The following is a 27,817-nucleotide window of genomic DNA, read 5'->3' on the forward strand; positions in this document are numbered from 1 at the left end:
CACCTGGAAACCGAATCGAGATTAAAGAAGCTGGACAAGGCAGCGTGAATGTGCAGTGGCAGAGCTGAGGGCTGGGGAGAATCCTGCAGAGATGAGCCCGGATCGGGGCAGGGAACCCTGGACTGCCTGGAGCTCTGAACCGAGTGGCCTGCCACAGCTCAAGGAGGGAAGGAGCGATTCCAACCCCTCATCTACTAGTGGCTAAGACAGACCTGCAGAGAGTTTTCCAGGCCTGGGCCAAGGAAGGTGCCTGTGTGTCTGTGCAAGAAAGCAGCTGATCCACTGGGAACGGCAAGTTGTCTGTGAGAGAAGCTGCTTCACCTTGTGTGTGTGTGTGGAGACCAGCCGGGGGGCTGGGACAAAGGAGAAAGTGTCTCCCATTGTCTGTCTGTGTTGAACAGCAGCAGCAGCCTGGGGAGAGAGCAGAGCCTGCATTTGGAAAAGGTGCCAATGAGGAAACTAGCCCATTGTCTGAGGAGGATTCCTCAGCCTAGGGTGGCTGGAGAAGGATCCACCAGAAAAGAGCATTCCAGGTGTGTCTCTGAATCCAGCCATGGGGGCTGGAGCAGAGGGAATGGCTCTGGGATGGGCAGTGGTATCCCTGCTAAGGACACTGGTCCTTGGTGCAAGAAAAGTGCTTCTGCTTCTGGGGAAGTGAGTCCTTTGCCTGAGCCTGTGGGGGCTCGAGATGGAGCCAAGATCCCAGAGCTGGATCTGAGGGCAGCTGAAGCCCAGATGGGAAGTGGGCCTACCTCTGTGTCTCTCAGGGGGGATGATGCTTTAACTTGGTCTAATCCAGTTAGGATCATCAGGGAATCCCAGAGACCAGACGATTCTGGTACTTGTTCTTTGCCTGATGCTGAGGTGTTATTGGGAGGGGGTGAGAGGACTCTGTCCTACCAGAGTCATCCTCTCGCCAGGACACAAGAACAGACGGGCAATGGAGTTACACTGACTGATGAAGATAAAGGAGCTGGTAGCAGAAGGGACGAAAGGGACCCTGACCTTCTGTCCGGTGGTACTGGCTGTCTGCCTGGAGGGGGATTACGTGGGAATCTGCCTAATGGGCCAGAAGTGATCCTGGGCGTAGGTGAAACCCAGGAGCTGGTTGTGGCTCAAGGGAGCAGTGCCCCCGTGGAGGCAGACAGGGGTGAGTTGTTGTTTTGGGGAAGCTCTTAAGGAAGAGAATTTCCCTGAAACTTTTCCTGACCCATCTGTGGGGACTGCAGAAAATGGGAGTGAGGTGAAGGAGAGTGAACAGGAAAGGTGCTTGTCTGTAAGCACCAGAGCAACCCTTTGCCTGGGGAGAAGTTTGTTTCAGCTCCTGATGGCCAGGACCTGCCTGAGTGTAAAACCACTGGCTGTGCTCTGGAAGGGTCCAAAGCAGGCAGTGTAAAAGTTTCTCAGGAATTGGAAGTTGGTGCAAGTAAAGTGAAAACTATCAGGGAATGTGAGCAGCCCTGCGAGAACCAAATAAAACAGCTGCACAGTCAGTCTCTGTAGGATGCAAGAGAGCGCCAGCAATTCCCCATCTCCAGATGGTGGAAACACTTATATTCTTATACTGAACTCTACTTCTGATTCCATGGGGAGGCAGTAGTTGGAGGTGGAAGGACAAAGGAGCTTTGGGCCTGGTGGGCCAGTAAGGGATAAACAGGGATTCCTTCATGTGGATTCTGCGTCTGGGACTCACAAAACAACTCTCAAAAAACAGTTTGGTTTGCAAATTTCCAGACTGGTGGGGGGGGCCATCTCCCTGAGATCATCAATGGCCCAGCTCTTGTTAGAAGAGAGGGCACAGCCAGAGAGATCAAATTTCCACCCCAGGGGGCAAGAGAGAAGATTAGAACTTAATGGTGCAAAGAAAGGCCTCAGCCATTTATCCCCAAAATACCAGATTCTCAAGAAGGTTACACAAAAGTTGTGGTCTACCAAAGAGCAACGTAAATGTACAGTTGCAATGGGTTTGTTCTGTTACTCACGCTAACTGCTGTAACCAAGGGGTGCTGCTACCAAAAGCTGTAAAATTGTACCATGCACTGAATGTTTAAAAAGAGCCATGTAACATGATGACATTAATGTAAAAGCATAAATTGTATGCTAAAGAAGTCTGTAACTCTGAAATGTCACCATTGTTCCCTGTAACTAGTCTTGCAACCTCTAACATGAGAAGGAACATTCCAAACCTATTGTGTGGCATGGAAGGGGAAACTGAGGCACACAGCCATTGTGGTGGTCTGGCTAAATGCCAAGGATGGAAGCATTTGTACCTTCCGTTACTGGACTGTAACTGAATTCCAGACATTGGCTGGAGCAGCTGTATGGACTGGTGGTCAGATGGGGCAGGACCCAGACCACAAAAGACCTGTTTAATCTGTTGGTGCTGCAGCAAGACCAACCAACCCAAGGGAACTAAAGGAACTTGCCCGGCTGCATCACATGAAAAGGGCCAAGACCAAGCTCCTAACTTGGAGCCTCCCCCAGCAGGACTATGATGTGGAGGTGGTGCACATCGAGGGGAGAACAGAGGGTACAGCCAATGCCCTGTCACAAGGGGAGAGCCCCGAACTTCCCCAGGTCACCAGTTGAGTGACCCCGCTCAGTTCGGTCTGGAAGGGGGGAGAGATGTGATGAAGTGGGGGATACCTGTGTGTGTGTGAGTGGCTCACAGAGGGTGTGGGGCTCCTGCTGAGGGTAACCTTGACGACCAGGTAACACCTTTGTACTGCAGACAAAGGAGGAGGTGGAGCCTGAGGGGTTTAAATTGGAACTGGGAGTTGGAAGCAGTTAGTCTGGGCTGAGGGAGAGAGAGACAAAGGAGGGGGCAAGGCCCCGGCTCTGGGGGCCCCTCGGGGCGTCCTCCCCCCAACATGGATTGGACTGGCTGTCTCTGCCGGCTGTACTGACTCCTCTGTACCATGCTGTGTCCTGTCGGCTAATAAACCTGCTGTTTTCCTGCTGAGTGAGAGACTCTCCTTCCTGTGGACGGGGTGCAGAGCTTGGGGGACCCCAGAACCCCATCACAGGGAGGGACAGGGGTCCTGATAAAAGGTGGAGAACAAACTTACAGGCAACAGCGGGTGAGACAGGCTAGAAGAGGGTGCCCTGGAGGCTGGTAGAGCTAATTCCCATGTAACCAGCAGGAGGCACCAGGGTCATGAGTCAAGCCCAGTTAAAGCCCTTGAAAAAAATAGCTGCAAGACTTCTACAGAGAGCTAGAACTACTGCAGGGTTTCACTACTACAGCTCTCCTGAGATCTTATTTAGACTAAAAAAAGGTGTTCATCACAACCAAGTCAGCTAAATCCAGCTACTCTTACTTAACTGAAAAATCCACCTAACATCAGTGCAGATACTACCACTTGTTGCCTGATATATCAGACTGAGTCATACAAATGAACCTTTTTCCTCAGTGACTCATCACAGATAGCCTTCCACCCCCAGATATGTTATATTTCTGGTAATTCACTATAATCCCCTTCTGCTTGCTTCCAAATGCTATTGCCTCTGCAATTCACCACAGGTTTCCCTGTTCCCCTAACATTATCCCCAACAAGTCAGCCCAGATATCATTCAGCCCTCCAGCACTATCCCCGCAGAATCCCTCCTCCCCAAGTGTTTTGTCAATACTCATGACTTTTTTGTAAGCAACAGCATTTTAGCTCAGACTGAGGCCAGTGACACAGCGATGCAAGACCTTCAGCCATCTAGTCAATTTGAGACCTGCTGAGGCAACAGCACCTTCTGATTAGCTGCCTGTCCAACTTGTCCTTAGTATTTTATGACATCTATGTGTGCCTCAGTTTCCCCTTTATTTTGCATGGCTACCCAGTGTAGGGGAGGAAAGGATTGCTGGCTCTCATAGAATTGTAAAAGAGTAGGACTGGAAGGGACCTCGAGAGGCCATCAAGTCCAGCTCCCTGCCCTCATGGAAGGACCAAGCACTTTCTAGGCCATCCCTGAAAGCCATCTATCTAATCTCTTCTTAAATATCTCCAGTGATGGAGATTTGACCACCTCCCTTGGCAATTCGTTCCAGTGTTTGATCACCCTGACAGTTAGGAACTTCTTCCTAACGTCCAACCGGAACCTCCCCTGCTGCAATTTAAGTCCATTGCCTCTTGTTCTATCCTCAGAGGCAAGGAAGAACAAGTTCCCTCCCTCTGCCTTATGACACCCTTTTAGATACCTAAGCAGTCACCAGAACACCAATACCAAGCAACCAACGACTCACAGGAAAATGGATTGCGGGGCTTGACTGGAGGCTCTGGTCTAACGAAAGTGCCCTATGCTTTAACTTTCATTTCTCGTTGCTCACCTAAGGACTTCTGATTCTGTGAGCCAGGTGACAAATAGACCCTAATGTTTTGGCAGCACTCTGTGAGCATCACTGCAAATGTTTGGTGAAGTGTATTAATCCCTGAAGAGTGTACTAGTCTCTGGCAGTAGTGTTTCAGTTGTACCAGCTGACCAGAACTCACAGTGTGCAGCAAGAGTGCTGAAGCCCTACCTGTTCAATTAAAGAGGTTGCAAGGCAGCACAACCTGCCCTAGAAAAGAGTGAAAACCCTCAGGAACCTAGCACACTGAAGATATTCCCCAGTAAACTGTTCCAAAGCTGGGGACATAGTAGTGATCCTGTGACCAGTGATACCCAGTTCAAGAAACTAGAGCCGTGTCTACACGTGCACGCTACTTCGAAGTAGCGGCACTAACTTCGACGTTAGGCGGCGAGACGTCGAAGTCGCTAACCTCATGAGGAGATAGGAATAGCGCCCTACTTCGACGTTCAACGTCGAAGTAGGGACCGTGTAGACGATCCGCGTCCCGCAACGTCGAAATTGCCGGGTCCTCCATGGCGGCCATCAGCTGGGGGGTTGAGAGATGCTCTCTCTCCAGCCCCTGCGGGGCTCTATGGTCACCGTGGGCAGCAGCCCTTAGCCCAGGGCTTCTGGCTGCTTCTGCGGCAGCTGGGGATCTATGCTGCAGGCACAGGGTCTGCAACCAGTTGTCGGCTCTGTGTATCTTGTGTTGTTTAGTGCAACTGTGTCTGGGAGGGGCCCTTTAAGGGAGCGGCTTGCTGTTGAGTCCGCCCTGTGACCCTGTCTGCAGCTGTGCCTGGCATCCCTATTTCGATGTGTGCTACTTTGACGTGTAGACATTCCCTCGCTGCGCCTATTTCGATGTTGGGCTGAGCAACGTCAAAGTTGAACATCGACGTTGCCGGCCCCGGAGGACGTGTAGACGTTATTCTAGTCGCAACATCGAAATAAGCTATTTCGATGTTGGCTGCACGTGTAGACGTAGCCCATGACACTCTGTGCTGTGGCTTGGTTTGGAAAAATGTGTTTGTGATGCTCAGATTGTGGTAAGTGCAAAGTTCGAGAAGACGCTGACCATTTTCATTCATTTTTCCCACACTGAAGCGGCCTAAGCAGGAAGGCCATGAGTCACAATTCGCTCCAACTCTCGCATTGAAGTCACCCAGAATGTACAGTTGTTCGTGAGCAGGTGTTTGCGCTATGGCAGCACTAAGCACGTCATAAAACTTGTCTTTTAATTCCAGTGCGGCGTACAGGGTTGGGGCATAAGCGCTGATCATGTGGACAGGACCGGCGCAAGCTTGAAGTATGACCTGAAGGAGTCTTTCTGATCCACCCATGACTAATTCCACCATTTGTAGAAGGGTGTTTCTGATGGCAAAGCCAACACCATGCTCCCTGGGTTCTTCTTGGGCTTTACCCTGCCAGAAAAAGGTGTAGTCCTTTTCCTTTACAGATCCCAAATCTGCAAGACATGTCTCTTGCAGAGCAGCAATGTCAACTTGGAGCCTCTTCAGTTCCTCATCGATGACAGTGGTCTTTCTGGTGTCGCTGATGTCCTGAAGATCTTCAGTCAGACCTGTCAGCATGGTCCGCACATTCCCGCAAGCAAGCTTAAAACTTTGATGGTTTCCTTTTCTTGTTGATTTTCTTATTGGTTTGCCTGGTGTTCAGCTTTCAGGTCACTTGTCAGGTTTGGGAACCTTAAGCCTCACGCACCCAGTGAGGCAGGTGAACTGTGGCAGGACCAGTACCCTATTGGCTGGGGGCTGCGCAGCTTGAGGCGGGCGGTGACTGTCCAGTGAGATGCGACGATCTCTCCCACCGTCGGAGGCAACCCCTGGCGCTCGTTCTCTATGCCAGTCGAGCAAGAGCTTATAACCGGTATCTGTTACCTCCCGTGTTGGTTCAACACTGTTAGCGATGCTGAAGTACGTCTCCAGGCGCGAGCTTGCGCGATTATTGGGACCCTGGGCTGCCCAGACGTCAGTGTTCCCCTCTCGGCTTTACTGATATAGTCCAAAGGAGAGGATAACCTCTATGTCTGGTACCAGCTCAGCTGCAGGAGTTGCCGGGTCAATGCCAGAAGTTGGCACAGAACTGCCTTAGGACTCCCCTCCGGATTTTCTGTCAGGGTTTACTCCCTTAGCCTTGCTCCTTTCCAGGATAACCCACAAGGCAGTGGGGCATGGAGAACGTGGGTACGGTCCCACTACCTCTTGCACCTCCCTGGTGCCACATGTCCCCAAAGCTCCCTGCGACGACCACCTCACCTCCCCAGGACCCTCCTCTCCCCACCCCTCTGCCTCTCATTGGCTACCATCACACCCCAGATCCTCCCTCCCTGTCCCCTTTTCCCCCATCCACTCCCATGTCTCCCGACTGCACCGCACTGCCCCCTATCAGCTCTCGTTGCCCCCAGGTCCCTCATCCCCTGGCCTCTCCGCACCTGGCCACATGCTGCCGCAGCCCCACATCCTCCAGGAAGGCACCGATCTTGCAGCCCAGCCGCACCCTGGGTCCCAGCCAAAGCTACCAACTCTTCATCTGGCTACGGCTGTCCCCGGAGCCCCACAGATCTGGTGTGGCGCGTGCATGCAGGGAGCGCAGGACTGGGCCTGGAAGCCATGCAATCTGAGCCAGCACGCCACAAGCAGCCTCCGTGGGTGCTGCCATCCTCACAGCTGTACCAGACGCCCACAAACCACTTGCCCACCACTGACATCGCTCGATCTCGCCCCCCCAGCTCCTCATGCTGCAGCGGGTCCCTCAGCTCCAGCCAGCAGTTGGGGATGATGCTGCCTCTTACACCTGAAGAAGTAACTAGCTCCCTCTAAGCTCCCCCTCTAAACTCCCCTCTCATAACTCCCTCCTGTTAGCAACCACCCTGTTCGCATGCTCCCTGGTCGCTTGCCAGCAGGGCTTTAGAGCTCTGGCCTACCTGAGAGAGCCCCTCCGTCTGACTACCGCTCAGCCAATCGGCACGTAGCCTGAGCACATGGCCAGCCTGAGCACATGGCCTTTCAGATAAACAAACAGACAGCTCAGCACTCCAAACACCAAGTAAACAGACAAACCCAGGCCCAGAACCCCCAAACCCAGGCACCCACACACTTCAGAGCTGTGGTATCCGCAAGAGCAGACCACTGATCACTGCTGGGAACTGGACCCTGAGAGCAAGACATGCCTCCCGTCCCTGACCATTCAGACATACGTCACAGGCCCCATCTCTAACCTGAGAGTGTCTTAAAAACCAAGAGCTCACCCGAAGTCGCAAGTGCTGGGTCTCTGTGTTTTCCTGTGCACTGTTCAGGGCGCTCGTATCATTTCCTCATGCTTTCCTCACAAGCAAGGGGGCTGAGAAGTGTCTCTGTTTGTATACAGGGGCTGAGATGCTCCCAACGCGCACCTGCAGGGCAGGGGCTCCACAACAGATACCAAGTGTGTGAGAGCTGGCAACACAATCTCCCTGCTCCCACCTGTCTACAGCCAGAGACAGGTGAGTAAAGGGGCCTCTAAGCTCACACAAATTCCCACAGAACACCACTGGTCACTACCTAGAGCCTCAACTCAAACCACTGCAACACATTATTAAAGACCTACAACCTACCCTTAATCAGGATGCCACACTCCAGAAGGTCCTAGGTGACAGGCCTGTTCTCTCCTACAGACAACCTCCCAACCTCATGAGGAGTCTCACCAAGAACCACAGTCTACACCACAGGAGCACCAGTCCTGGAACTTTCCCTTGCAACAGAGCCTGCTGCCAGCTTTGTCCACATATCTGTTCTGGCAATACCATCACGGACCTAACCTGATTAGTCACAGAATCATGGGCACATTCTCATGTTCCTCAACTAACATCATATATGCCATCATGTGCCAACAATGCCCAGATGCTTTGTATATTGGACAGACTTCAAACTCTCTTAGACAAAGAGTTAATGTGCACAAAACAGACATAAAAACACTCCTGATCCACAAACCAGTCAGCCAGCACTTTAATGGAGTGGGCCATTCTGTTAATGACTTAAGAGTTTGCATCTCACTGAAGAGGAATTTTCACACTAGTTTGGAAAGCGAGCCTGTTGAACTCTCTTTTATATTCAAATTCGACACATTAACACATGCTTTGAACCGGGATGCAAATTTTCTGGGTCAGTATAGGGGCTCTTTTGCATACTTGGCTTAATCTAATTCTTGACAAACACACCCCCGCCCCCTACTCTCTGATTTGCTCACCTTGATCATTTTTTTTCCTGATTTGTCAACTTCAATTACTATTTTTGGTTCTCTGTGCCTTAAATATTGAGTCTGTTCTGGTCTGGCTATGGTCTGAAGAAGTGGGTCTGTCCCACGAAAGCTCACCTAATAAATAATTTTGTTAGTCTTTAAAGTGCTACTTGACTGCTTTTTCGTTTTGATAGTATATAAACTAGCACGGCTTTCTCTCTGTTACCAATTCCCACAGGGAGGGAGGACAGCAGCCCCCACTGCTGGCTGGAAAGTTGGCTGCAGCAAGAAGCAAACAAGGTAGTAGCTGACCTTAGCAACCATCCCCTATGCCATTCAGTGAGCTGCTGGCCAGCAAGGAAGCAACAAAGTGTTGTTTGGGCCTTCGGAGCCAGGAATCCTAATATGAGGAGGTAACTGGCTCTGTGGATGTGGGAAAGGCAGCAGATGTGATATACCTTGACTTTAGCAAAGGTTCTGATACAGTCACCCGCAGTATCCTTGCCACCAAGTTAAAGAAGTATGGATTGCATAAATGGACTGGAAAGTGGATAGAAAGCTGTCTAGGTCATTGGGCTCAATGAGTAGTGATCAATGGCTCCATGTCTGGTTGATGGGTAATATCTAGCAGGGTACCCCAAGGGTCGATTCTGGGGCCAGCTTTGTTCAACATCTTCATTAATGACCCAGATGAGAGGACAGACTGCACTCTCAGCAAGTTTGCAGGTCACACTAAGCTAGCGGGAGAGGTAGATACATTGGAGGGTAGGGACAGGGTCCAGAGTGACCTAGATAAATGGGAGGATTGAGCCAAAAGAGATCTGATCAGGTTCAGCAAGGACAAGTGCAGAGTCCTGCACTTGGGTCAGAAGAACTCCAACCATTATTACAGGCTGGGGACCAACTGGCTAAGCAACAGTTCAGCAGAAAAGGACCTGGGAATTGCACTGGATGAGAAGTTGGATAGGAGCCAACCATGTGTCCTTGCAGCTGAGAAAGCTGAGAGCATAATGGGGTGAATTAGTAGGAGCACTGACAACAGATCTAGGGAAGAGATTATTCTCATATATTCGGCACTGGAGAGGCCGCATCTGGAGTGCTGTGTCTAACCCTGAGCCCCCCTGTTACAGAAAGGATGTGGCCACACTGGAGAGAGTCCCAGCTGGCCCTCTGTGGAGCAGATGCTGGCCTGTGTCACATGGCTGGACTTTAATATTGGGTCTGGAAGCCATTTTAATGCCCAGTGTGGCTATTGGCCCCAAATATTGTGCTAGGGGGCCATGTGAGGTGTCCATGGAAAGCTGATGATGTCCTGACCTGTGTGTGCTTCTTATAAGCCTGTGTCATGCATGTAGGTAAAGTTCTAGATTTTAACTCTGCAGCTGTGTTAGAAAATGTTTCAGGGCTAAGCTTCACAATAGGAGGCATGAACTCAGTCCCACCCAGGACATTGAGCTGAACAACAGTGTGTAAATCAGGTGCCCAGACACCGCATCCACATTTACAGCCCACAACAAGCTAGGGGGAGAGGCTGATAGTTGGAGGGTACAGATAGGATCCAGAGTGACCTGGATAAATTGGAGGATTGAGCCAAAAGAAATCTGATGTGGTTTAACAAGGAGAAGTGCAGAGTCCTGCACTTGGGATGGAAGAATCCCAAGCACTGTTACAGGCTGGGGATTGACGGGCTGAGCAGCAGTACAGCCGAAAGGGACCTAGGGGTTATGGTGGATGAAAGGCTGGATGTGAATAAACAGTGCACCCTTGTAGCCATGAAGGGTATATTAGGGTGCATTAGAAGGAACACCACAAGCAAATCTAGAGAGGTTGTTGTTCCCCTCTATTCGGCACTGGTGAGGCCACATCTGGAGTACTGAGTCCAGTTTTGGGCCCCCCCAGTACAAAAAGAATGTGAATGTGCTGGAGCAGGTTCAGCGGAGGGCAACAAAAATGATTAAAGGGCTGGAGCACAAGACCTATGAGGAGAGGCTGAGGGATTTGGGCTTATTTTGTTTACAGAAGGGAAAACTGAGGGGTGATTTAATAGCAACCTTCAACTTCCTGAAGGGGAGCTCTAAAGAGGGTGGAGAGAAATTGTTCTCAGTTTTGTCAGATGGCAGAACAAGGAGCAATGGTCTGAAGTTACAGAAGGTGAGGATTAGGTTGGATATTAGGAAAAACTAGGAGAGTGGTGAAGCACTGGAATGCCTTGCCTAGAGAGGTGGTGGGTTCTCCAACTCCAGAGGTTTTTAAGTCCCAGCTTGACAAGGTCCTGGCTGGGATGACTTAGTTGGGGTTGATCCTGCTTGAAGTAAGGGGCTGGACAAGATGACCTGCTGAGGTACCTTCCAGCCCTATGAATCTAGATGCTTGTGATGTGTCAGTTGGATGGAGCCCGATGGTCAAGTGACCTGGCCTGAGACAAAGGAATAGGTCCAGTTCAGAAATCTGAGACTGTCTCCTGGGATTCATCCAATGGCAGTTTGCCACAACAGCCCACCGGAGTCGGGGGGGGCAGAACCTCAAGGGACTATGGGAAGAAGGGGCTTTGTCTCAAAACAAGAGAACACAAGAAGAGACAACACAAGAGTGAACAATGGTGTGGATTTAGCAGCATCCATCTTGGTTCCTTTCTTTTTTCGTCTCCACGGGTCCATGTGTCAGCATGTGGACCCCAGCGGGCTGGATCTACAATGCTTTGACAACTGAATCTATGTAACCTGAAATGAACTTTCAGAGACTTTCAAGAATCAGCAAATAATATAACTGGCTGCATTGGTAGTTGTGACTGATGCATGTAAAGTATTGCTTAACATTCTTCTCTCTAACCCTGTTCTTTCTTTTTTATTAATAAATCTTTAGGTATTAGATATAAAGGATTGGTAAGCGTGTTGTTTGGGTAAGATCCAAGCACATATTGACCGGGGTCCAGGGCTGAGCCCTTTAGGGTCTGGAAGAATCTGTGTGGTGTTTGGTGAAACAGGCTTAAGAGCCTCTCACCCTAAGTTTGGGGTTGTTGGTCTGGGCTGGTAGAGCAGCTGAGAAGTCCGTGGGTTTGTTTGTATGGCTTCTGGCTGGCCAGTGGGGCTGGCAGAAGTGCTGTGGGGGCTGGTTGGATTTGCCTTAGTAAGAAGCAAGTCCCAGCATGGGGCTATAGGTGGCCTGGATTTTAAGCAAAGATACCCTGGAGTGATTTATCTGGCTGTGCCCAGAAACCCCATCCTATCACAATGGGCTAAGTGCAAGAGGAGGAGACTGTCCTTCCCCCACCTTCAGCTGTAAATAAGGGGCCAATTCTGGCAGTGCAGGCCCAGGTAAAGGCTGGCACAGGGTCACTGGCTGACATGCTAACACTGCTGCCTTTGAGGCCCCACTTCAAGCTGGGAACACGGGTAGGGTGACGATCCGTCCCATATTGGGAGGGACGGTCCTGTATTTGGGATGTCAAAGAGGTGTCCTGACTTGTTTTTTAAAAGGGACTCATTGTCCTGTATTTGGACCATCCCTGCCCCCCCCCAACACACACATACACACTTCCCTGAGCCTCAGGGAAGCAGGGGGAGTGTGGGCAGCTGCCGTTTCCCTAGAGCTTGGGGAGCACTGGGCACTGGCACTTCTCTGGGGCTGCTGGGGAACGCCAGCAGGTGTCACCTCCTTCCTGGCTCCTTGGGGCTTGGAGGACCCACCCCTCTCACTTATGTATCCCTGTCCCTTATTTGGGACAGGGAGATATGGTCGCCCTAAACATGGGACATGTCAGTTGGAGCCCTTTGGCTGAGCACTGCTGGGGCCAAGGACTACTGACCCCTGTAAGAACAAATCCCCCCAATGGCCAGCTGGAGCCCTTCCTCCATCACTGGATCCAAGGCCCACACTCACCCGAGACACCAAAGGGCCGCCTGAGACCCGTGCTCAGTTTTCGTGTGTAGGTCTCCTTCAGGTCCATGCGCCCCACCCGCACGATCTGACACACCAAAAAGAGCTTCTCTCGTTTCAAGTCCTTGCTGCCCAGGTCCTAGGGAGGGAGAGAGAGGCTCAGAGAAAGACCAAGCAGAGCACAAAGGCATGGCCAGTGTGTCACACAGCCCACATCAAGGGGTTCTGATGCCATGTGGGGCAAGCTAGTCCTCACCCTGGGGGTGCCATGAGGATGGGTGTATGGCACCCATGGGCTAGCTCATACAACGTGAACAATCCCCCCTGCTCCTGCCAGATTTCCTTCTAAGCTGAGTGCCAGTGTGGCCGCTCAGAAGAGATTCAAATGCTGCCCAGCTGATTAACAGAACAGCCAGCAGCAGTGGGTTCTAATGGTGGTGCACATCCACACATGCCTTGTTGCACATAATAATATTTATTCCACACCTAGATGGAAAAAATAGAGGGTACGTTGGCCTCAGCCTTTCAAAATCTCCCAGAGTGCAGTGCTTCTGGGGTCACTTCCCAGAACGCACTGCAGCTGGACTGTCCTTGCAGGGCTCTAGTAAGTCAGAGGGACATGTGGAGATATGTGCTTTGGACTGTGCACAAGTCATGCAGCTTGATGAGGCAGGCCACAGGGAACGAGGCAGTGATGACCTGGAAGCAGTGAGCTCCTCCCAGCTCACCTGGCTCTGAGCATAGTAGAGCTCTGTCAAGCCTGACATGTTAGAATGGAGAAGCCACACTCAGCCACGCCTGATCTGTTCACATGGGAGGCAGCTGTAATTCCCTGGTAGGGCAGAAGCTGCCTTTTACTCTTGCTCTTTATCAGCTTCATCTACTTGTAAACTTCACCTTCCTCTGGCCCAGCTGCCTTGGCGCCTTCCTGAGCTCAGGCCCAGTGCAGCCCAAGACAGGTCTACACCTGAAATGCTACAGCACCTGCAGCACTTCTCTGTGGACACTGCCTGCTCCAACAGGAGGGTTCTCCCACAGGAATTGGGACCCTCCTCCCCAGGAGGCGGTAGCCTTCTTCTGTCAGCTTCCTTCTGTCTGCTCTGGACTCAGGCAGTTTAACTGAGCTGCTCCAGTTCAGGGGAGGATTCTTCATGCACTGCAAGAGGTAGGCCATGGAGATAGGCCCACAGGAAAGCCCAGAGAAGGGGGTGATTAAGGCCCTGCTGTTCAAGTTTCAGAGGAAATGGGGCTCCAGGAAGGATTTGAAGGGATGATGCTGGAATCAGGAGCAAGGGTGACCACCTGCTGCTTATCTTAAGATGGAATGAGATGCACAAAAACTGATCATAAGGAGCAACTTAAACAATCAATTGATGCTTATGAGAATTGCAGGTGTACATTGAAGGGCAGGAAAAATGTACATGTAAGAGAGAAATGTACATGCTGGTGTTTCCTTAAAATAAAGTGTTAAACCTCATTTACTGTGTTTTTCCTTATTTCCATCTAGCAGTGCCTGTCACCCTGGCAAAGCACTGGGACCCAGGGATGGAAACCACAGTAGGGGAAGGTTAGGTAGGAGAGTGGTGGCCCACATGTGGTGGTGTGGGGGAGGGGCACGATGGCCCAGTTATGGTGAGGGGGGGAGGGCAGTGGTGGTGTTGGGTAGGGGCATGGCAGCACAGCTGGGTGGGGTTGAGGAGGGACATAAAGACCCGATTGTGATGGAGCTGGTGACGGGCATTGCAGCCCAGTTACGGTGGAATGGGGGAAGGCGATGGTGGCCCAGCTGCAGTAAAGGGAGAAGGGGGCATGGGGGCACCAGTGGGGTGAGGGGGTACACGGCAGCCCAGCTGTGGGGAGTTGGCCAGGGGAATGGTGGCCCATCTGGGATGGGGTCGGTGAGGGGAACGGCAACCCAGCTGGGGTGGGTTTAGTGAGGGGAACAGCAGCCCAGCTGAGGTGGGCTTGGCGAGGGGAAAGGCAGCCCTCCTGAGATAGGTTTAGCAAGAAAAATGGTGGCCCACCTGGGGTAGGTACACAGTGAGGGGAATGGCGGCCCAGCTGGGGTAGGTTGTAGGAGTATTGAGGTAAAACAATAAAACAACAATCCTGGTAATTAGAGAGACCCGTCAATCTGGCGTTTGCAGACTGCCAGTCCTACGGCACTGGCTCTGCACTCTGTCTCTGTGTAGCCCCTGCACAACGGGCTGAGTGCTGGCGCAGTGGTCTGGATGCAAGCAGCCTGCTGGCAGGCAGAGCAAGGGACACTCATGCTCACCGTGAAGATGGCCTTGAGGTTGTTGAGTAACTCAATGTCCTGCGGGACCCCCGTGCTGGCCCAGCGGATCAGATAGTTCTCACTGCCAAGAAAACCAGAGGGCATTAGTAGACTCACGCTGCAGGATGCAGCCAGAAGCCCCAGGATCCAGCTCTGTCTGGTCTCTAGGGTAGTGCTGCCTTGAGCCTCTGGCCAACGGAGAGGAGGGGGCAGCCACAGAGTAAAGGGTCTGTGAGCAGGGAAGAGGTCAGGCCCAGTCTGTGCCCTGGGTATGTGATGGGGCAGTTGATGCATGCTTTGCCAGCTCCTGTGCAGGGCCCTACTTGGTGCTTAGGCCCAGTGAAACAGAGACAGCGAGAACCAAGACAGTAAAGTACTCAAGCCTTATTCCCTTCCCCACATCTCCTGTCCTCTCCCATCTAGCATGCCCTAGACAGGACAGGACACCGAAGCACCCTGTCCTACTAGAACAGCAAGTACCATTCACCCCATCTGGGTCCTAGGCCTTGGAGGTGCTACTGACTCCAGTTACAAAGCTCATACTCAGTGAGTGTCCTTCCGAAGGAGCAGGCAGCCTGGTGGGACAGGAGGCAGACACGCGGTAGACTGCACACGGCCCTGGAGCAGAGAACCCTACATGGGCCAGGGCCTAGGAACAACCAAGGTACCTCCCTCTCTCTGGGATGGCAGCTGACACCCTTGGAAACAAGCCAGGCACCTCTGTAAATCCCAGACAGGTGCAGCCCCAGAGGGCAGCCAGGGGCACAGGAAAGCACCCTGCTCTCGGAGCAGTCATAAGGATGACAACAAGTGACACTGGGAAGTCAGAAATGGGCCAGAGACTCTCACTCGATGTATCTCACATGGCACAGGGAGCAACTTTCACTCCCGCCCAATACAGGCTGAATAGGCTCCTGCACTCCCTGGAGGGGACAGGCCCCATATCCTACTCCACAACCCCGCCAACCTGTCCGTCCCGGCCCTGGGCTGGATTGGAGCCAGAGCCCCCAGAGGAGAAGGTCCCGTTCCACACCTCCACCAGCCAAGCAGTCACTCCATCCTGAGGCCAGATCAGAACCAGCACCCCAACTTCCCTCTCCCAGAGCTGGCCCAGAGACAAGCACTATTCCCATTAGCAGAGCTGCTGTGTTCAGTCCCTGTCATCTTTTCACCCCTTCCTGGTTTGCTCATTGCTCTGTCTCATGCTCGGAAATCCCACTTTGCCAATCCTGCAGCTGCTCCTGACCGGCTGGCTGGCGCACACTGTGCCGCACAGAGGCTGAGTACTGTTTGTGGGGCCCCAAGCGCTCCCACCAAGGAAGTGGATTCGGGCGTAGCGTTTTATCCTGCTCCCTGGCAGGAGTGCTGGGCAAGTGCAGCAGGGTTGGGGTGCAGTGTTGCTCATCTTCCTGCACCGCCCCCCAGTTGGCCAGGACACATGGGCACAGGCCCTGTTGGTCCAGTGGCTAATAATCTGACACCACACTTCTTCTGGCAGCATTAGGCTCTCACAGAACACACACAGAGACAGAAAGGAGGACTGGCTGTGGCAGCTGATATCCTTGAATCCAACTCTTCTTGTAGCGAGGGGGCTCGAGCGGCAGGGAGGGCGTCGGCTGTGCTTGTGTTCCCTGTAAGCTGTCCAGGGCAGCCTCCCTGAATCATCCCATGGATGCCAGCAGCAATTGCACCAGTGCCAGGTACAGAGAGACAATCTAAACCACCTCTCTGCTCTGGGTCTAGATCCCCGTTTAGGTTAGCCTGATTCTCCACCCCCAGAGCTCCCTGGGACAGAGCCCCCCCCGAGCGTCTCTTTCGCCGCCTTTCTTCCTAGGCATATTCAATCACAGTCAGTCGTATCAGATCTATATTATTCTTTGCTCACACCCAGGTTACCCGGTGACCTTAATGGCTCTAAATCAGTAACTTGTGGGACCAGTAACAGAGAGATAGCTGTGGGAGCAGTGGTCATTGGTGGGTGTAGGGTTATCACCCATCAGGCAGCAGGTATCACTAGTCCGCCAGTGGCGGGAGGGAGAGAGGCTTTACCGCTGGTTGGTCAGGGGGCAAAAGGAGGAGGGGAGACAGGTCATTGGTCAGGGAGAGACGTCCCAGGTAAGCCATCTGGGCCCCCCCAGTTCAGGACTGTGGCTCTGCTGTTGCTCCAGGCCTGGTTTGGAAGGTGCGGAGCTCCATGGGTGCCAGACACTGGGACCTCAGGGGTCAGGTCCCCTCAGACCAGCAGCCCCAGGCAGTGCTCTTCTGCAAGGATCCCAGGGCAACCACATGTCCCTCTGACCTGCTGGGGAACGTACCTGATCATCTTCTGCTGGACAGGGTCGTAGAGCGCTGTGAAGAGCTGAGCCTCCTCCCCAATGTTGCAGACGAAGTTGCGGACGCAGAGGTAGAGGTTGTGGGAGGGTGAGGCCAGGTGGGCACTGCAGCCCAGCTCGCTGTGCTGAGAGCACTGGGGGGAGATGGGCAGGTGGTCAAAGCCAAAGGCACTGCCACCTGTCTGGTCCCTCCCAGCCCGGCTCTGGCTGGCAGCAGGCCCAGAGTGGCAGGCAGCAGGACAGCCTGAAGCTCATCAAGGGCCTGGGTGGGGGTGGAGACCCTCAAGGCAGCAGGAGGCTGGAATGCCCTCCTTGGTGTATGGATGCCCGTGGGTAGCTCCAGCACTCTGTTAGCATGGGGTGGGCAGGGACTAGGCAAGGGCCCCAAGCCAGGCACTCACCAGCTCTTCCTCGATGCGCTCGCTGATCATGCGGGTAGCCTGCCTGTGAGCATGGAAGAGGCTGATGACACTGGTTCTCTCAGGGTCCAGGATGTTCCCGTTCTCGTCGCGGACGACCACGTCTAGCTCCAGGACCCTGCGAAGCAGTGGGCCGGGCATGAACACGGAGCTGGGCAGGGTCTGGGATCCAGACTACTGCATGCCTTTGGGAGGAGAGGCACCTCCGCCAGCCCAGCCACACGAGGAGCAGCACCCCGAATGCCCAGCCCCCCCTCCCTGGCAGCAGTGCCAGCCTACCTGCCCAGAAGATGCCTACCTAGAGGCTGGAAGGGGTTGGCAGTGGAATTCACATTAGGGGTCACCATGGAGGACTCCCAGCCCCCTCACTGTTCCTGACCCGCACACTGCAAGGCCTTCTCTATCCCTTGGGCCTTCAATCACACCCTGCTTCTTGCACATTCGTGTGCCTCACACACCTGAGCTGTTTCCATCCCCACACACACACTTTCTGCAGTGCCTCCACACCGTTTTCTAGTGTCTGTCCTTGGTCCCTCTCCAGCCCCACTCCCCTGCCACTGCCCCCATCCCAGCCCCACCCTCCCCTGCCCCCAAGAGCTCTCACTTGTTCCCGTAGTCAATCTTGCTGGTCACCTCCTTTTTGAGCTCCAGGAGCTCATCCGTGGGGAGCGTTCCTGAGAGCAGCTGTGAACGTCTCTCCATCAGCTCACACATCATCCTTCTCACCTGCCCGTATCGTTCCTTCTGCCCCATCTTCAGGGCAACGAGGGGGCAGAGTCATGCCCATCCGCAGAGGGCTGAGTTCCCAAAGCCCCCACAGGGCTAGAGCCCAGTCAGCCCCCTCCCAAAGACCTGAGCCCCATTTCCAGTTCTCACACCCCCCTCCCAAAGACCCAACCCCCCCCAGTTCCCACAGCCCCCTGCCAGAGACCTGACTCCACCTGGGTCCCACATCCCCCTCCCAGAGACTCGACTCCACCTGCTTCTCACATCCCCCTCCCAAAGACCCAACCCCCCTAAAAATCCAACCCCCCAGTTCCCACAGCCCCCTCCCAAAGACCCAACCCCAGGTTCCCACAGCCCCCTCCCAAAGACCCAATGCCCCCTGGTTCCCACAGCCCCATCCCAAAGGCTGTTGCTTGCCCTCTGTATTTTGAAACCCTGCCCTCCTTGATCTGAGGGGTGGTGGCCATCCCTGAGGATGGGATGGTCCCCACTGCTGGCCCCAGGCTCTCACCACGTAGAGCTGCTTCCAGATGGTGGCCCATTCCCGCAGTGTGGTTGTGATCTCCTGCACCATAGGCATCTCTGTGGGCACAATGTTCTCCTCCGCCCTGGCCAGAGAGCTGATGAGACCAAGCCCTCTCTGTGGGTAGCCCTCATGCACGGTGTCCCTGGCCAAAGTGCACCTATTCCCTCCTGTCCTGGCGTTGTGCCAGGGCCTGTGCCAACACCAGCCATCTGCTGAAGAGGGGCCCAGCCAAGTGCTGGGACTGGGAGGACAAGGGGCCCAGCCAAACACAGGGTTGGGGAATGAGGGGGCAGAAGGGCTTCCATGAGCACTGCAGCAGGTAGGAGAGGTCACAGGGCGCCTCCAAGCTCCTCCAACTGCAAGGCTCAGACAGCTATGGGGACGGGTGTAGGGCCTGACTGAACAGTGGGACTGGGGAGAGCTGAAGGCACTGGGATGGGGTGGGGCACAGGGCATGGCCAAGCACTGAGTTGGAGGGACATGGGGGTTCAGGGACAGGCCAAGCATGGGGATGGCAGGAGGGTGAGACAGGGCCCAGCTCAGACATATCAGGGGGTGCTGATGGGCCCCATGAGGTGCTGCTCAGGGAAAACCAGTCCACTGACCAGTAAAACACTTGTGACTCAGACCAGAGCCCTGCACGCCCCTGCGGTACCTACCCCTTCCGCTCCACATGGGCACCCTTCAGGTGGATCAGTGAGACAGGGAATATGCCCTGAGGAGAGGAGAAGTTGTCAGCACAGCGCCTCCAGCCTGTGGGGCCGAGCCGCAGGGAGAGAAACCCCCCGACCAGTACGAAATGGGTCAGCCCAGGGCAGACCGGGGGCCAGAACAGGAGTCATGGGGGCTCTGGCCAAGTTGCAGTCCTGGCACTTTCCTGCCGGGGACTCCACGTGGGGAGTGTACGGGCTCGGGCTCGGGCTCAGCCTCAGGCCCAGGCCCCTCCCCACCACGGGGAGCCGCAGACTTACCCGCATGGCTCTGTTCCTGAGCGCGTACCCTCTGTACCAGCCTGCAAGCAGAACAGCCGGCAGTGAGGCACCTTGGAGCCCTAGAACACAGCACACTCCCCCCAGCAGGGGGTGCTGTGGGGGGGCAGGGCACTGGCTGGGGGCGCTCCCAGCTACTGCAGCCCCAGCCCCTCCCAGCAGGGGGTGCTGTGGGGGGGCAGGGCACTGGCTGGGGGCGCTCCCAGCTACTGCAGCCCCAGCCTCTCCCAGCACAGGGCACTGGGGGGGAGGACAGGGCACTGGCTGCAGGGGGGCTCCCAGCTCCTGCACCCCCGGCCTCTCCCAGCAGGGGGAGATCTGGGTGGGGGGGGGGCTCCCAGCTACTGCAGCCCCAGCCCCTCCCAGCAGGGGGTGCTGTGGGGGGGCAGGGCACTGGCTGGGGGCGCTCCCAGCTACTGCAGCCCCAGCCCCTCCCAGCAGGGGGTGCTGTGGCAGGGCAGGGCACTGGCTGGGGGCGCTCCCAGCTACTGCAGCCCCAGCCCCTCCCAGCAGGGGGTGCTGTGGGGGGGCAGGGCACTGGCTGGGGGTGCTCCCAGCTACTGCAGCCCCAGCCCCTCCCAGCAGGGGGTGCTGTGGGGGGGCAGGGCACTGGCTGGGGGCGCTCCCAGCTACTGCAGCCCCAGCCTCTCCCAGCACAGGGCACTGTGGGGGAGGACAGGGCACTGGCTGCAGGGGGGCTCCCAGCTCCTGCACCCCCGGCCTCTCCCAGCAGGGGGAGATCTGGGTGGGGGGGGGCTCCCAGCTACTGCAGCCCCAGCTTCTCCCAGCAGGGGGTGCTGTGGGGGGGCAGGGCACTGGCTGGGGGCGCTCCCAGCTAGTGCAGCCCCAGCTTCTCCCAGCAGGGGGTGCTGTGGGGGGGCAGGGCACTGGCTGGGGGCGCTCCCAGCTACTGCAGCCCCAGCCCCTCCCAGCAGGGGGTGCTGTGGTAGGGCAGGGCACTGGCTGCAGGGGGGCTCCCAGCTCCTGCACCCCCGGCCTCTCCCAGCAGGGGGAGATCTGGGTGGGGGGGGGGGCTCCCAGCTACTGCAGCCCCAGCTTCTCCCAGCAGGGGGTGCTGTGGGGGGGCAGGGCACTGGCTGGGGGCGCTCCCAGCTACTGCAGCCCCAGCTTCTCCCAGCAGGGGGTGCTGTGGGGGGGCAGGGCACTGGCTGGGGGCGCTCCCAGCTACTGCAGCCCCAGCCCCTCCCAGCAGGGGGTGCTGTGGGGGGGCAGGGCACTGGCTGGGGGCGCTCCCAGCTACTGCAGCCCCAGCGTCTCCCAGCACAGGGCACTGGGGGGGAGGACAGGGCACTGGCTGCAGGGGGGCTCCCAGCTCCTGCACCCCCGGCCTCTCCCAGCAGGGGGAGATCTGGGTGGGGGGGGGGCTCCCAGCTACTGCAGCCCCAGCTTCTCCCAGCAGGGGGTGCTGTGGGGGGGGCAGGGCCCTGGCTGGGGGCGCTCCCAGCTACTGCAGCCCCAGCTTCTCCCAGCAGGGGGTGCTGTGGGGGGGCAGGGCACTGGCTGGGGGCGCTCCCAGCTACTGCAGCCCCAGCCCCTCCCAGCAGGGGGTGCTGTGGGGGGGCAGGGCACTGGCTGGGGGCGCTCCCAGCTACTGCAGCCCCAGCGTCTCCCAGCACAGGGCACTGGGGAGGGGAGGACAGGGCACTGGCTGCAGGGGGGCTCCCAGCTCCTGCACCCCCGGCCTCTCCCAGCAGGGGGTGCTGTGGGGGAGCTCCCAGTGACTGCAGGACAGACCTCTCCCAGCAGAAGTGGTGGCTGGGGGGGTCTGTTGTGGGGGTGCTGCCTGCTGAGGGGGCATTGCTGGGGGTTGGGGGCTGTTGTGGGGCAGCTGGCTGCTGAGGGGGCACTGCTGGGGGCTGTTGTGGGGGAGCTGGCTGCTGAGGGGGCATTGCTGGGGGCTGTTGTGGGGGAGCTGGCTGCTGAGGGGGCATTGGTGGGGGTTGGGGGCTGTTGTGGGGCAGCTGGCTGCTGAGGGGGCATTGCTGGGGGTTGGGGGCTGTTGTGGGGCAGCTGGCTGCTGAGGGGGCACTGCTGGGGGCTGTTGTGGGGGAGCTGGCTGCTGAGGGGGCATTGGTGGGGCTAGGGAGCTGTTGTGGGAGACCTGGCTGCTGAGGGGGCACTGCTCGGGGTTGGGGGGCTGTTGTGGGGGTGCTGCCTGCTGAGGGGGCATTGCTGGGGGTTGGGGGCTGTTGTGGGGCAGCTGGCTGCTGAGGGGGCACTGCTGGGGGCTGTTGTGGGGGAGCTGGCTGCTGAGGGGGCATTGGTGGGGCTAGGGAGCTGTTGTGGGAGACCTGGCTGCTGAGGGGGCACTGCTCGGGGTTGGGGGGCTGTTGTGGGGGCGCTGGCTGCTGAGGGGGCACTGCTCGGGGTTGGGGGGCTGTTGTGGGGGCGCTGGCTGCTGAGGAGACACTGCTCAGGGTTGGGGGGCTGTTGTGGGGGAGCTGGCTGCTGAGGGGGCACTGCTCGGGGTTGGGGGGCTGTTGTGGGGGCGCTGGCTGCTGAGGAGACACTGCTCAGGGTTGGGGGGCTGTTGTGGGGGAGCTGGCTGCTGAGGGGGCACTGCTGGGGGTTGGGGGCTGTTGTGGGGGAGCTGGCTGCTGAGGGGGCACTGCTGGGGGCTGGAGGCTGTTGTGGGGGAGCTGGCTGCTGAGGGGGCACTGCTGGGGGCTGGAGGCTGTTGTGGGGGAGCTGGCTGCTGAGGGGGCACTGCTGGGGGTTGGGGGGAGCTGGCTACTGAGGGGGCACTGCTGGGGGCTGGAGTCTGTTGTGGGGGTGCTGGCTGCTGAGGGGGCACTGCTGGGGGTTGGGGGCTGTTGTGGGGGAGCTGGCTGCTGAGGGGGCACTGCTGGGGGCTGGAGGCTGTTGTGGGGGAGCTGGCTGCTGAGGGGGCACTGCTGGGGGTTGGGGGGAGCTGGCTACTGAGGGGGCACTGCTGGGGGCTGGAGTCTGTTGTGGGGGTGCTGGCTGCTGAGGGGGCACTGCTGGGGGCTGGGGGCTGTTGTGGGGGTGCTGGCTGCTGAGGGGGCACTGCTGGGGGTTGGGGGCTGTTGTGGGGGAGCTGGCTGCTGAGGGGGCACTGCTGGGGGTTGGGGGCTGTTGTGGGGGAGCTGGCTGCTGAGGGGGCACTGCTGGGGGCTGGAGGCTGTTGTGGGGGAGCTGGCTGCTGAGGGGGCACTGCTGGGGGCTGGAGGCTGTTGTGGGGGAGCTGGCTACTGAGGGGGCACTGCTGGGGGCTGGAGGCTGTTGTGGGGGTGCTGGCTGCTGAGGGGACACTGCTGGGGGCTGGAGGCTGTTGTGGGGGAGCCGGCTACTGAGGGGGCACTGCTGGGGGTTGGGGGCTGTTGTGGGGCAGCTGGCTGCTGAGGGGGCACTGCTGGGGGTTGGGGGGAGCTGGCTGCTGAGGGGGCACTGCTGGGGGCTGGAGGCTGTTGTGGGGGTGCTGGCTACTGAGGGGGCACTGCTGGGGGCTGGAGGCTGTTGTGGGGGTGCTGGCTACTGAGGGGGCACTGCTGGGGGCTGGAGGCTGTTGTGGGGGTGCTGGCTACTGAGGGGGCACTGCTGGGGGCTGGAGGCTGTTGGCTGTTGTGGGGGAGCCGGCTACTGAGGGGGCACTGCTGGGGGTTGGGGGCTGTTGTGGGGGAGCTGGCTGCTGAGGGGGCACTGCTGGGGGCTGGAGGCTGTTGTGGGGGAGCTGGCTACTGAGGGGGCACTGCTGGGGGCTGGAGGCTGTTGTGGGGGTGCTGGCTGCTGAGGGGGCACTGCTGGGGGCTGGAGGCTGTTGTGGGGGAGCTGGCTGCTGAGGGGCACTGCTGGGGGCTGGAGGCTGTTGTGGGGGAGCTGGCTGCTGAGGGGACACTGCTGGGGGCTGGAGGCTGTTGTGGGGGTGCTGGCTGCTGAGGGGGCACTGCTGGGGGCTGGAGGCTGTTGTGGGGGTGCTGGCTGCTGAGGGGGCACTGCTGGGGGCTGGAGGCTGTTGTGGGGGAGCCGGCTACTGAGGGGGCACTGCTGGGGGTTGGGGGCTGTTGTGGGGGAGCTGGCTGCTGAGGGGGCACTGCTGGGGGCTGGAGGCTGTTGTGGGGGAGCCGGCTACTGAGGGGGCACTGCTGGGGGTTGGGGGCTGTTGTGGGGGAGCTGGCTGCTGAGGGGCACTGCTGGGGGCTGGAGGCTGTTGTGGGGGAGCTGGCTGCTGAGGGGGCACTGCTGGGGGCTGGGGGCTGTTGTGGGGGAGCTGGCTGCTGAGGGGGCACTGCTGGGGGCTGGAGGCTGTTGTGGGGGAGCCGGCTACTGAGGGGGCACTGCTGGGGGTTGGGGGCTGTTGTGGGGGAGCTGGCTGCTGAGGGGGCACTGCTGGGGGCTGGGGGCTGTTGTGGGGGTGCTGGCTGCTGAGGGGGCACTGCTGGGGGCTGGAGGCTGTTGTGGGGGTGCTGGCTGCTGAGGGGGCACTGCTGGGGGCTGGAGGCTGTTGTGGGGGTGCTGGCTGCTGAGGGGGCTGTTTGGATTTTCGAAGTGCCTTGGAGCCAGCCTCAGGACAGAGACACGCCCAGCCCACGGAGCCGACAGCCTGTGCACAAGAGAGCGCGGAGACAGAGCAACGGGAGCCCAAGAGAAGAGCCAGACTGAGGCCAGCAGGACAGACGGTGGTCTGAATACCAGACAGTTCCCTCTTGCGTAATGGGTGCTCCTCGAGATGTGGGGCTCTGCCCGTTCCACGTCGGGAATGACGTGTGCCTCTGCTCTACGCTGCACCCACTGCTCTGTGGTGATGGTGCACCACCTGTGGCGAAGGGCAGATTGGTGGGACAAAAGAAGCGGGGATGGTGTCGGCGCTGATGCCGGTGCCAGTGTCAACGTGAGCGCAGGGGTTGGCGCTGGTGTCACGTCCCTGAGCCCCCATTTCAGTGCTCTGGCACCCGTCCTCCACAGACGGAGGAGGACCCGGCACCATCATCTGTAGAAGTCCTTGTGCCTCTGGCTCTGGGGGCAAGTCCAGCGCCTGCAGCTCCTGCACCACACCAGCTTCAATGGACACGCCTCCTGCCCTTCGGCGGTGCACGCCGGAACCTTGGACTCGAGGCCGCCCCGTTTTTCTGGCGAGCGAGGCCTCTCGTGCCGCCTCCTCGTCACTGCCACCTCAGATGGACTCCTCTGTGCCGAGAGGCGCCGGTGCCGGCACCAGCTCCTGGTGCCAAGAGCCCTGAGGCGGCACCATGGTCGATGGTGCTGATGGCACTGGTGCACTGTGCACCGAGGAGGCTCCACTCTCTGCTCTGGCAGGAGACTCTTGAGGCCTGAGAGCCCCCTCCGTGAAGAGCACGTTAAGGCGCTGGGCCCCATCTCTCCAAGTGCTGAGCTTAAAGGCCTTACAAACAGACACCAATCACACAAGTGCCCTTCCACCCAGCAAGTGCAACAGGCGGAATGGGGGTCACTTCTGGGCACACATTTGCTGCATTTTGAACAAGTCTTAAAGCCTGAGGAGCCAGGCGTTCCCCAGCGCCGAGGCACCGAGGGGGACAGAGAGCCTCGCCTCGGCTATAAGGTAAAACACTGACTATCGAGTACTAAACTATTTACACCTCTTCAAGAACTAGCTACACTACAGTAGGCTACTAGCTAAATAGTTGAGCAGAGAAAGGCCGGAGCTGCGACGACAGACAGCACGGTGAGAAGGAACTGAGCGCGGCGAGGGCGGTGCATTTATTGGTCGCCATATCGACGCCACTTCAGGGGGCGCCGCACCGACCCTGTGGCTACCGGCTAGGGCAAAAAGCTTCCGGTGACTGGGCGTGTGCCCGCGCACACCCGACTTGGAACGGACATGAGCCATCACTGGAAGAAGAACCAGCCCACTCTTGGACTTGGGAATTTTGTTGGCCACTTGGAAGAGGAGAGAGCTAAGAGAGTCTGAAGCCAGACAATGAGCTCATATTGCAGAGGCGTATGCAGGGTTCCCCGCAGCATGGGGTCGGAGAGACAGCTCCAAGGGGCCTGTTTGAACCTATGACACATGGGTGATGGAGGCTGGTGTCACGGACTAGTCAGAGGGGCCACGCCATGGCAAGAAACAGCTCCCGGAGGAGAAGGGGAGCCAGCGAAGGTGCTGTGGGCCTGGGTGGGCTTGTCAAGGCAGGGAAGGACGGTGAGTAAGCAGAGCGTGGGGAGAGCGGGAGCTGAGGGGTGGATGTGAAGAGGCCTGTCTCAGAGATGCTCTGCAAAAGAACCAGCCAGACGTGCACACAGACTGCACCCGAGGCCCTGGCGTGAGGTCAAGCTGAAGAGCTAACAGGACAGAGCAATGGGGTACCGTCCAGTGGGGAGGGCTGGGGCAGACTAGGAGCTGGCGCTGTCAGCTGGACAGTCCGAGGGGAAGGAGGCATGAGAGAGACAGGCCCCAGTGGCCCCACAGCAGAGGGCGATCGGTGTGTCATGGGCCTGGAGAGGGGACTGACTACAGGTGCCTTTGGGGTTTCCAGAGACAAGGTGCTGTGGGGAAGAGAAGGGGACAAGGACAGATCCCAGGAGAGCTGCCAGAGAAAGCAGGTGGTACCAAGGAGGATGCTCTGGGGGTGCTGAGAGAGGAGGTGGTGGCCCAGGAGAGGGCAGAGGCCCAGAAGCCAAGGGAGGGCTCAAGATCAGCAGGCAAACGGCTGAGGATTTCACAGGGGTCTGTGGAGCCGGTTCCCCACTCCCAGTGCCCCCTTACCCTCTGAGGCCTGCAGGATGTGCACTGTGTCCCCAATCTGCAGTGGCAGGTGATGCTCATTCGTGCCTGAAAAGTTCCACAAAGCTGCAAGACAAGAGCCAGGGAGTTAGGGGGAAATGAGGGGGCAGCCCAGGGCCCCAGCCTCTGCCGGTGGCACTGCCCTTTCATGGCTTCACCCCGCCCAGCACACTCCTCTCTGGGGCTAGAGAAGAACTCTGTTCCTGTTACTGCCACACTGTCACAACCACCGCTGCTGGGGTACCAGCCAGAGCAACCTCCAACCCCGGCTGACCCAGTCCCCTGCAGCACCTGCCAGTGTCCCCTTCACCTCTGCTCTGGCACAGGGCTGTCTCTGAACCTGCCCTGTGCCAGACCCCACAGCTGGCACCATCTCCTGACTGGGTAAGCAGCGTAGTTGCAGGCCTGGGGCTGCAGAGAGCCCACTATGACCTGGCACAGCTGAGTGCCTGCAGGGTCCTGCTCTCCTGGGCCCAGAGTCCCAGCGTAGCCAATCTCAGAGCATACAAGGGGTCTGAGTTCAGCAGCCTCAGGACGGAGGATGCCTGTGCTGGGCCACCCAGGCACCTCCTCGCCCTGTTCCCTCACTGCCCAGCCTGGGCACCTACTGTTGGCACCAGGCTCTCACCCCCAGCTCCCACCCTGCCTCCGTCCCATGACCCTGCAGCCCCCAGCAGCCACACAGCATTGGCCTCCAGCACCCAGCACTGCTCGGTGGTCCCCAGCGCTCCATGCCCCTGTGTTCAGGGCAGGGTGCGGTGACCAACCAAACCGTTAAATAGACACAAAGCTAAGCATGCAGATTGCCTCATTAAGTAATTTGCATAAAATCTTACACAACGGGCTGTGCCCAGGTTCAAAGTCTCTGGAATTATCTCCAATGTGGGCCATGGGAGCAGCCCCCAGGGACAAGGCCCAGGCTGCTAGCTCTGCTCCCCTGGGATCCCTGATCACCAGGATAAGGCACTCGTGAGCTGGAAGCAGAGCTGTGCTGGTGGCCAGGGCCAGGCTGCAGGATGAACCCCCCCAGCAACTAAAGGCAAGGCCAGCCCAGCCCAGCCCAGCCCAGCCCTTCCACCTGTTGCCCCTGGCACCCAGCGCAGATCTCTGGCATCAGCACAGATTCGCATGCATATTTGTGTAAAATCTCCCAGACCAGGACTGCCCCCCCAGGGAATGGGGAGCAGAAGGGACCCACAGCAGAGGGGGACACAAGGTGGAGGTGCACTGGGGGTGGGCCGAGTGGGATCCTGAGCAGAAAAGACTAGAAACCAGCAGCTGCACCGAAGGAACTGGAGCCTGCCCACTGCTGTGGCATGATCCCATCCACCCTTTGGCCCATCACCTTGGCATCCAGGCGGCACCCGACACCCT

At 57.6% G+C, this 27,817-nt stretch overlaps 1 protein-coding gene across 1 annotated transcript in view; it reads right to left on the reverse strand.

The window, feature by feature from the left end:
* The window catches only part of LOC142012223 (dedicator of cytokinesis protein 2-like), a 454,965-nt gene extending 427,631 nt beyond the window's left edge, over positions 1-27,334 (reverse strand). Inside the window, exons 1-10 of the mRNA XM_074992076.1 lie at positions 27,280-27,334; positions 26,426-26,509; positions 19,684-19,724; positions 19,372-19,427; positions 18,698-18,794; positions 18,065-18,213; positions 17,443-17,578; positions 17,024-17,175; positions 14,709-14,790; positions 12,434-12,569 (exon numbers count right to left, since the gene is read on the reverse strand). Coding sequence (XP_074848177.1) covers positions 12,434-12,569; positions 14,709-14,790; positions 17,024-17,175; positions 17,443-17,578; positions 18,065-18,213; positions 18,698-18,794; positions 19,372-19,427; positions 19,684-19,724; positions 26,426-26,509; positions 27,280-27,334 — 988 coding nt within the window. The remainder of the gene's footprint in view (positions 1-12,433; positions 12,570-14,708; positions 14,791-17,023; positions 17,176-17,442; positions 17,579-18,064; positions 18,214-18,697; positions 18,795-19,371; positions 19,428-19,683; positions 19,725-26,425; positions 26,510-27,279) is intronic.
* Positions 27,335-27,817: the final 483 nt, after the last annotated feature.

Source organism: Carettochelys insculpta, chromosome 4, assembly GCF_033958435.1.
Source record: "Carettochelys insculpta isolate YL-2023 chromosome 4, ASM3395843v1, whole genome shotgun sequence".
In the NCBI taxonomy this organism is placed as follows: Eukaryota; Metazoa; Chordata; order Testudines; family Carettochelyidae; genus Carettochelys; species Carettochelys insculpta.